This window comes from Grammomys surdaster, unplaced genomic scaffold, assembly GCF_004785775.1.
Source record: "Grammomys surdaster isolate TR1022 unplaced genomic scaffold, NIH_TR_1.0 270, whole genome shotgun sequence".
Taxonomy (NCBI): Eukaryota; Metazoa; Chordata; class Mammalia; order Rodentia; family Muridae; genus Grammomys; species Grammomys surdaster.
The window spans coordinates 3,290,228-3,299,383 of record NW_021604711.1 but is presented as its reverse complement, the minus strand read 5'-3'; the positions used below and the strand labels follow the sequence as shown (position 1 = coordinate 3,299,383).

Genomic DNA, 9,156 nt, shown 5'->3' with positions numbered 1-9,156 from the left:
TGGAATGTGAAGTCTACCCTTCTGTTTGAAGGATGGAATGTGAAGTCTACCCTTCTGTTTGAAGTATGGACCTGCCTTTGGATGCTCCTTCTCTGCTTCCTGGTACCTTACCACGTGAGGGACTCAGCCACACTCCTACTGCCAAGAACTCTACTAAGAACTGCAACCCCCCTGAAATCGTGAGCCAGGATAGTCCATCTCTCACGTTGTCTCTGGCAGGTCCCTGTCCCCAGCACTGACTGTCCATTCATTACCATAGAGAGTGAGGTCATCCAGGATGCCCCAGCTCATCTTGCCTAAGAGGGAGGCCACTCCCAACCCCCCCTCCCCCCGGGCCTCCTTCTAAGCTGCTGCAAACTGCATTTCAGTTCAGAGTGCACCTAGAGCCCCAGCCTAAGAAGCCTCCAAAGTCACAGTTCTTAGAAGTCCCCACTGCCCCTGGCTCCAGAATGACTACTGGGCTACCCACACCCCATCCCTCTGGATTTACCATGGGGCACTGTAAGAAACAGTTTCAAAGATGTCCCCTGTTGCCTGTGCCTTGGCTCAGGGGCCTCCCTGCCAGCCCAGTATGGACCATAGAACTCTGCTGAAATAAACTTACTGAATCCAGCTGGCATAATGGTGCATGCCTTTAACCTAAGCAGTTGGAAGGCAGAGACAGGAAGATCCATGTGAGTTCGAGGCCAGCCTGTTCTACAGAGTGAGTTTTAGGATAGCCAGGGCTACACAGAAAAACCCTGCCTCAAACAAACAGAAATACTTGTTGCTCTTGTAAGGGATACAAGTTTAGTTCCCATCATGCACGTCCAGCAGCTCAGGCCCACCTGTAACTCCAACTCCAGGGTATGTGATACCCTCCTTTTGTCCTCTAAAGGCACCCAGACATTCATGCATAAACACACACATAAAGACATAAAAACAAAATACATCTCTTGAAAGAGAGAGACATAGGTGTGTCTTGTGAACACACTGGTGCATGATTTATCAATCTAGCACTCATGAAGCTGAGGCAGGAGAATTTCAAGTTCAAGACCAACCAGGGCTACATAGCTACAAGAGTGGGATGCTTCCATCTGGTGGTTGGGGACAGCTGTCTCCAGGGACAGCTGTCCCAGGCTCTGTTCTACCAGACCTGCCCGAAATGAAACAAGAGTTCCAAAAGGGCTGTTTGCAGACCACACTTTACTAGTCCTTGGGCTTTGTGGCGAGACCCCCAGTTCACATTACAAAGGTTAGAAAGAGTGGTTCAGAGGGAGGTATGCACCCCACCAGTGGCCAGCAAGTCGCTCCCTACGAAAAGCATAGTGATAGCCCAAACCAGCAAAAAGGTTAGCTGAGCAGAGGCCCCTCCCAGATGGACCCGAGCCCTGGGCTCCACCCCTCCTAGAGCTTCCAGGGGAATACGAGAAGACAGCAGCTCACTTTCAGGAGCGAAAAGAGCTCTTGAGACAGTAGACATGCAGTCCCTGAGGCTCACAGAACACGTCTCCAAGGGATCCAAATTCCCGACCCTGCACACAACCTATATAATCTCTGCCCTGAGATGAGTCTCAAGAGGACACGAAGCCTGGCCCAGCAACTCTGCAGGCATAGAGTCTCATCTTCCAAGGGGAAACGGGACCTGGCTCCTGACATAGGCCTCTGTCGGTATAGGCCTACAGTCCTGGCATATGGATTGTATCAAATCTTGTTCCGAATCTGGTCCATCTCCCGGCATCATGTGGTCACTCTGCTGTCAGTGTCAGTCAGACTTCTAGAGAGATGACAGTCCACAAGAGCAGAGCCCTCTGGAGGAAGCATCAGCCGATCTGTAGCCTGGAACACATGGAACTTTCCTAGTGGGAGTGTTCCAGGAGGCCACCACAGGAGGAGGAACTCATACCCAACAGGGCGCAGCATATAAAGAAGAAGACCTTGGGCAGAGGCTCAAAGGCATCTGGTAACTCTAAGGCCAACGGAGCTCCAGAGCATCCAGCTACTTGGCAGCTGTGGGCCACCAGTCCGGCACCATGGCAGTCACAGCCACCAGTTGGCCCTCAGAGGTCTTGATGTGGAGAGGACCCTTTATTGTCTCTGACCGCAGCAAAGCCAGTCCCACATGTCCCTGGCCAGCCCTGAACTTGCCCGCTGCCTGGCCTGTTGCAGTCACTATCACTAAGGTGCCAGGGCTGATGCCACTGGCAGGCAGGGAGCCTTCAAGTTTCACAGGGAAGAGGCGCTTGCGAATGACACCTGTGTGGTGAGTTCGGGCTGTCAGCTCCTGCCCAATGTAGCAGCCCTTAGTGAAGCTCACGCCATTCATGAAGACCAGGTTGGATTCCAGAGGTATGGCCATCCCTGGGGGAAGATCACAGACTCCCTCAGGGATGCCTGTAGAATTGAAAAACCAAGAGAATGAGCATAACATGTCCAGAGAGAAGTACAGGCCTGCAATTTATGAAGCCCAGCCCTGCAGGCCAACTCCACTAACTCTCCTGCCCATTCTGGGGTCTACCTGCCCCTCTATAAACCTCCCCACCCCTCCCCAACACTAGCCTGGCATAGCTGTCCCTCTCTGCCCTACTCATACCTTGCTGGTACCGGTACTTGTGATAATCTTGGAGGTCCCCAAGCTGTCCCCTGGGCACCAGGGCTGGGCCATCATCCTGGGTGAGAAGACGCCACCCCATACGTGTAGTCCGGGGGTCACGGATAAGCATGGTGGTGGCTTCTACCCTCTCTTCTAGAGGTGCAGCGTCAGAGGTTTGGGAGGCACAAGGTAGCACAGCCCACACGTGGAGCTCCGGATGTGGCTCCACAGTGACCTTCCGCCGGATCTTGTACACAGTGAGGTGCTTCTGTAGGGCGCCCAGCACAGAGATGTCACACTCCAGGAGAAAACTTGGTGCCTCCTCCGTACACTCCAGGAGTCTGCAGGAGATAGACATGGGCTTAGAGCTGCAAGAGTTCCTACCTATTGCCAGCTCACCAAGCTTGTGTAGAACAAAACAGAGAGATAAGTATCCCGGGCCACATGGGGCTGCCCCTCCAGTGTGTGGTCTGTGTCCTTGCACTATACCCACTGCTGGCTCGTGGCAGACTAAGTCATACCCACAATGACATGAGACTGTGCCTCTAGAGTTGACTCCACATGGGCAGACATACAAATGGAGATGGCCAATGTACAAAGCCATAACCTCGGATGTATGGGTCTGCTCTGCTACATTAGGGGCAGGCAAACCTCGATCTTCTCACAAAACATACAGGGGCACAGAGCCCCACCCTCAGCCACACAAGACACCCCCAGAGGAATGTCCATACAGGTGCCTAAGTGCACCATGGGAACCAACACAAGACAACAGTGTCTGTCCGTCTATACAGTGCTAAGCTTATAAGATATACTAATGGGACCTATGCATGGAGCGTACACCCAGATCCACATAGGGCTGTACCTACATAACTCACAGGGAGACAGAACCACAGAGCACTATGGCTGTGCAGCACGGCAGACAGCCCCCAGCTGCCATGGAGAGCAGAGCTGTGACAGATGTAAAAGGGGCACTATCTTGAGTAGCTACTGAGCCCAGTGGCCCTACAATGGCTGATGCAGACCCAGCCTCCTACCACCTAGGCTCTATGATGGAGAATCTCACCCCACTGGATCAGGAGAGAACAGAGGGCAGAGTGCCAGTTTCTCAGAGGCTATGGGGGTAAGGGACAAGTAGGAGGTAAGGCCAGGGTACCACGCGTCCTGCCAAGGACTGGATGAGTACAACAGGAGGTCCCACAACTACCCAATGCTGCGGATAGACTCAGTCAGACCAAGAGTGTATAGATACCACCTGGGAAACAGGTCCTGTGAAGGTGACTGACTGGATACCCAGGCACCTGCCTCAGTCTCCTCTTACCTCCCTGTTCTTCAGTGCCAATCTCAGGATGTCTAGAACACAGTAGTAGAGATCATCAAGACCCGAGCTGACCTGTGTACAGGCAGATGCAACAAAGGCCTGATGCTCTGTAGGCACTGGAAAGATGAGCCAGGCTCAAGTCCTCCCCACCAGGGTAAAGCAGACATACCAAGAGGGCACACTACTCTCACAGAGACTGAGGCTGTATAGAGGCAGCTCTCAGTCAGACTTCTGTCCACAGTCCTACCCAGAACAGGACCTCACAGCCTCTCTGGCTCCTTGGTGAAGACAAAGCTAAGCTTATCTGGCAGAAAATTACTGAATCAGAAAGCCCTAGATAATTAAGGAACATAGCAGATATGAAAGCCTTAGGATGGAAATAAATACATGAGGCAGATGAGAGGGACGCACCTACCCCCGAGGTGGAAACAGTATCGATCGCTGTAAAAACCTGGAGGTTTTTCTTTTTCTTTCTTATCACTACTAGCTGAGCATGGTGGCTCACACCTACAATCCCAGCAGTTGTGGGGTGGAGACTAGAGGATCAGGGTTACTACATCTGGAACTCAGGATCAAACTGAGCTACACAAGACCCTTTAAAAACAACAAGCAGAAACCCACTGGTGTTTGTATTAGTCCCTCTTCTCACTTCTGTAACCAAGTTCTGAAATGAAGCCACAGTGAGAGGTTTCCTGGAGGTGAGTTGGAGAGCACAGTCCACTGGGGGAAAGGCATAGGGCAGGAACTTCAGAGAGGGAGGGAGCCTGCAGCTCAGCCTGCTTTCTCCTTTTTATTCAGGGCAGGATCCCAGGGATGCCATGGGATGGTGCCACCCACACTCAGGACAAGTCTTCTCACCTCAGTTAGCCAGACCTAGAACCTCCCGCACAGACATGCCTAAAGATTTGTTTCCCAGATAGTTCTAGGTCCTACCATTTATTTAACATTCTCTTTGCATGCAGCCCTGATGTTTATTTTATTATGAATAAGCAAATATGTTGAGGATGGGTGATTTACTAGTTGGCAGGTATTGGACTCTCCCTAGCTGCCCTGAGCAAAAGGACTGTCAAACAGGGGGCCAGATGACCCTATATCAGTACTTTCACGCAGGAGAGCACCCCTGCTAACAGCACAGTTTCCACCAGGGTTGTTTAAAATGGTTTTTATCAAAAAAAAAGAAAAAAAAGGTTTTTATCAGACATTTTGCATTACAAATCTCAGGGGACTCTAGATGATCTTGCTATCACTTCCAAAGTAGGCCAGATGGACAGCCGCTCCCCAGTAGCCTAGAAGAGGGAGTGCTGTAACTATTGCTAAAGATGCAGGGTTATGACTGCCCAAAACACAATCCTCAGTCATTACGAAGGTTGCCAACAGGCAAGCCTGGGATTGGTCCAAACATCCTTCCTGGGGCTATACAAACAGGCTGTGAAGGCTCACTTAGTGAGGCTGTGGGGAGACTCTCCTGAGCTTCGCCCCAGTGTGGGAGCAGCAGGCCCAAGAAATGGCTTCTCTCCATTTCCTTGTCTTGCTTTCAGTAGTGTGGGCCGGGCTAGTAACAGAAGGTAGCAGCAGAGACAGCAGAGGTCAGCAGAGGTCAGCAGAGGTCAGCAGAGGCAGTGCTGGTGGCAGCAGAGGTCAGCAGAGGTCAGAGGTCAGCAGAGGTCAGAGGTCAGCAGAGGCAGTGCTGGTGACACAGCTGAGCAGCTGACAAGCTGCAGAGAAGGCAAGACTGCCAGCTGCCTGACAGCTGAAGCAACAGCTGAGCAGTTCAACAACTTCCTGCCAGGGCAGGAAGAAAGATGGCAGACAAAGAGAGACAGCAAGCTGAGAGTGAAGAAGGAGAAAAGATTGCAAAGAGCCAGAGAAGAGAAACTGCAGGCCCAGGTCACTGAAGAGTTCCAGAGAGCTGTCAATCAATCCTTTAGAGCCAAGGGTCTGAGACACTGTGCAGAGAAGCAGCGACAACGGCTAGTATCAACAGCTAAGGAATCTCAGCTTCCTTAGCCCATACAAGACCTCTAACACTGCTGCTGCCAAGAGTAGAGGAGTCCCTATAGTAGGTCCACAAGAGCTGTAAACACTTGCAGGACCAAGGCTGTAGATGTTTAGGGTCTTCAACACTAGAGGGCAACTGCCACTATACTGGCAACCACTGCTGATCACAAGGAATAAGCTTGAATAAACTCCACCTGCCTATTGGTAACACAGAGAGATGATAGCATCCTGAAAATGCAGTCAGATCCAAGCCTCCAGTACGAAATCCATGCATGTTTTCTGCAAAGGGCAGTGACTGACTTAGGCTTGAGGCCCTGAGCCACCACAGCCCTAACACTTCCTGGAAGACACAGTCTCAGGGTTCTCACAGAACTCTATATATCAATGGCATCATACTGGGTCTAGCCATGGGTTATCATTGCCGACTTAGATTCACTAAGAGAAGTAATGTGGAAAAAAGATCTCTAGAAAACACCTCACTGTGGCCTTTCAGCACCTGGAGACAGACACTCTAGATTTCCCCCACAGAATGCAGACAACTACTTGATAATGATATCATGGTTGTCAATTCTCAATGACCACTTTCATCCTAGAATGGCCAACTTCAAGGGTTCAGGAATTATTCTCCAGATATGAAGATTCTCCATATACTCCCACTCTGAGCATCTAGGGGCTACTGAAGAGGCTCACCAAAACCCAACTTAGAAAGACACCAGATGGCTGAGACAGGCAACTAGACCTGGACTTCAGTAGGAGTCCAGAAACAGGCTAGGGAGGGTGGGTCTTCACATGCCTATGAGACAATGCTGAGACTTCAGGACTTAGGTCCTGTAAAGGTGAGTAACTGAGGACTCAATGCTATAGATACAGGCCCTGCCCAGACTGGCTAGCAAACGCTATTTACAGTCACAGTCAGGGATGCATAGATGATGAAACATACAGGCAAACAGCTGGCACTGCAAAGAGGAACCAGAAATAAGGAAAAAACTGGACTCTCAGAACACTGGTACAATCTATCACTGTGGAGAGATTGGCTGTGCAGAGTGATTTTTTAAATAAAGCCCCAAGGACCAATGAAATCTTTCTAAGAAGTGAGGAGGGAGGGACAAGGCTGAAGCCCCATCTTGAAAATGCTTAACTCCAGAAGCCACTGTATAGCAGCTTCTGACTTGACTGCTAGGGGATCCAGGCACAAGGCTCCGTGTAAGAAACTTGCACAAGCTGGATGCCTTCCATGGGACATCCGCCTCTAGGTGACCCCTTCCCTAAATCTAGATTGTCCTCCTCAGAAAGCCATTTCCAGAGTCATCTAATTAAGCCTCTTCCCAAGGGTGTCTAGCCAGCAGTCCCTAGAAAACTTATCCTGGATTCTGCCTAGCCTGCTCTCTCAGCACTCCTACTGCCCGACTCTACGGCCCAAAACTCACCCGTACAGAATGACGTCATAGAGCGTGCGTCCCTGCACATTCAGGAAATGGGCATATGCCGCACGCGCAGAGGGCTGAGCCGCGCCGGTCGGAGGCCCCGAAAGCGGCAGCTCATTGGTCAATAGTCCCAACAGGAAGGGTGCAGCGTCCGGGCCACGCACGCGCACTAAGGCGCGCCCGTCCAGCCGGAAGCAAGTCCAGGCCACACCGTCCGTGGGGTTGCCGCTAAGAAGGCTGGGGCTACGGGCCAGGCAGCGCCTCGTGATCCCGCTCTGCCGCCAGCGCCAGGCCGGGCTTTTGCGCCCCGCAGCCGCGCCCCGAAGCAGCGCCACTGCTGCCATCTTGGGCGCTAGTGAAGGCGGGCACCACAGCGGCCCCCGGCGGCAGCAGGCGACGCGCGTGCGTGGGGGGGAAAATGGGCGGGGCCTCAGCCAGTGGGTGGGTGCGCAAGCCCAGATAAACGCCAAGGCTGGAGCCACCCGACGACCTTTTCCTTAGTTGGCTCCTGTTCAAACCGTTTGTGGTTGCGGTAAATACATAAACGTAAAATTTCCCATCTTATGTTGGTCCTGGTGTGCATTTCCAGCCAGCCTCTCTGGAGGCAGAGGCAGAAGGATGCGTGTTCTATACCTGCCTGGGCAACTTAAAATCCTATCTCCAAATAAAAAGCAAGAGGGCTTGAGATAGATAGCTGAGTGGTAGAGCATTTCCTAGCAGGCAGAAAGCTGTGGTTTCCATCCCCAGTACTGCCCAGAAAAAGGGAGAGAAAAATATTAGGCATTTCTTTTGTTCATGGTTAAATATGGACAGTATAAAATTTTACCATTTTCACTACTGTTACTTTTTTTATTGCTATAATAAACATGACCAAAAGCAACTTGGGGAAGAAAAGGGGTTCACTTCATCTCAGGTCTCACCCACTTACTGAGAGAACGCAGGGCAGGAACTGAAGCAAAAGCCCTGGAGGAAGCTTCTGGCCTGCTTCTAATGGCTTGTTCAGCCTGCTTTCTGATACAACCCGGGAACCTGCTCACAGTGAGCTGGGCCCTCTCACATCAGTCACTAATGTGATGTAAGCAGACACCTGCTTACAGGCCAAGCTTATGGAGGCATTTTTCTGAAGAGTCGCTCTTCCCAGATATCTCTAGGCTTGTGACAAATTGATTAAAAATGAGCCAGCGAGACCACTTTTAGTGCATTCAGATCGGCATTGTTCAACCGGCTGCACAGCCCTCACTATCGTCCAGCTCCAGAACTTTCTCATCTCCCTCCTGACTCCTCCCAGAACACACCCAGCGCCTGGTGCCCACAGTTTGCTTTCTGTCTTTGTGGGTTGGAAGCCTCTGAGGACCTTCAGCGCCTGTCCTCTTGTACCTGGCTCTCCTCATAGAGCATCCATCCTCATTGTAACACGGAATCAGAATTCCCTTCCCTTTTTAAGAATTGTATTTCATTAAGTGAATGCCACCTTTCCCTTATGCACTCCGCTGGCAGTGGGCACTTGGGAGGTCCCCGATCCTTGGAGCAGTAATAATGTTGCTATGAAAACGATTATACAGATGTCTCTTTGAGACCCTGTTCTTGGGTCTTTAGGGCATACTGGATCATATCGCTACCAGGGAAACTAGAGTTCCCTTTTGTGTGTTCTTAGTCTTCTTAACAAAAGAATTTAGAAATGAACTTGGAGCTTGGCGGTAGTGGCACATGCCTTTAGCACCAGCACTGGCAGGCAGATGTCTGTCTATAAGGCCTGGCTGGTCTACAGAGCTAGTTCCAGGGCTACACAAATAAGGCCTGTCTTGTGGAGAAGGGGAAGAGAAAATTAGCAGTTGAGGGAAAAC

At 51.2% G+C, this 9,156-nt stretch overlaps 1 protein-coding gene across 1 annotated transcript; it reads right to left on the bottom strand.

Moving 5' to 3' along the window:
• Nucleotides 1-961: 961 nt before the first annotated feature.
• Iba57 (iron-sulfur cluster assembly factor IBA57) lies at nucleotides 962-7,656 on the bottom strand. The gene is made up of 3 exons (XM_028776574.1): nucleotides 7,316-7,656; nucleotides 2,573-2,913; nucleotides 962-2,373 (listed from the first exon to the last, which is right to left on the bottom strand). Exons 1-3 carry the CDS (start codon nucleotides 7,654-7,656, stop codon nucleotides 1,979-1,981), a joined length of 1,077 nt encoding a protein of 358 aa, XP_028632407.1. The 3' UTR covers nucleotides 962-1,978.
• Between the last annotated feature and the right edge of the window lie 1,500 nt (nucleotides 7,657-9,156).